The following is a 655-nucleotide window of genomic DNA, read 5'->3' on the forward strand; positions in this document are numbered from 1 at the left end:
ATATGTATATGTTTGTATCTATTTAAAAAACATATTCTACAAAAACAATAATATTTGAACCTTTGACCAAGTCATTTAATTTCCCTGGAGGGGAATTCATCAATACGTGTCTTATAAAATTTTTCTTTTCATTTAACATGTTATTCATCGTATTATGATTATTTCGTCTTTTTAAATAATATTATATTCAAATATTTTTAAGCAACATAATATAAACACAATTGTAATTACTTTATAATATAGGATTATTATTAAAACAAAAAATTATATATATATATATATATATATATATATATATATAAACGCATTATTTATATATGAAAAAAAAAAAGCTAAATTTATTAAAATATTTATAACTTTATATATATCCACAATAATTAAATGTCTGAAGTACATGTACCTTATTCAAATAAAATATATATATATTTATATATATATATATATATATATAATATCATATTCTTTATTATTCATTTGTAAGTATGCACAAAAATGTATATATAAAATTCTAAACAAATATTAATTCATACAAATATTTTTATAATCATCCGTAATGCTTAAAAATACATCACACCTTATATGTACACAATAAAAAATAAGATATTCCACATATTAATATATATACATATATATATATATATATATATATATGTGC

The 655-nt window shown here is 16.3% G+C and overlaps 1 protein-coding gene across 1 annotated transcript; it reads right to left on the minus strand.

Moving 5' to 3' along the window:
* Window positions 1-60: 60 nt before the first annotated feature.
* PRSY57_0029300 (F-actin-capping protein subunit alpha, putative) lies at window positions 61-148 on the minus strand (the record flags this gene model as incomplete). Its single annotated transcript, XM_020114342.1, has 1 exon — window positions 61-148. A coding segment is annotated over one exon (88 nt), but the record flags the coding sequence as incomplete, so codon positions are not given.
* Between the last annotated feature and the right edge of the window lie 507 nt (window positions 149-655).

The sequence above is a fragment of the Plasmodium reichenowi genome (assembly GCF_001601855.1).
Source record: "Plasmodium reichenowi strain SY57 chromosome Unknown, whole genome shotgun sequence".
NCBI classification, from domain to species: Eukaryota; Apicomplexa; class Aconoidasida; order Haemosporida; family Plasmodiidae; genus Plasmodium; species Plasmodium reichenowi.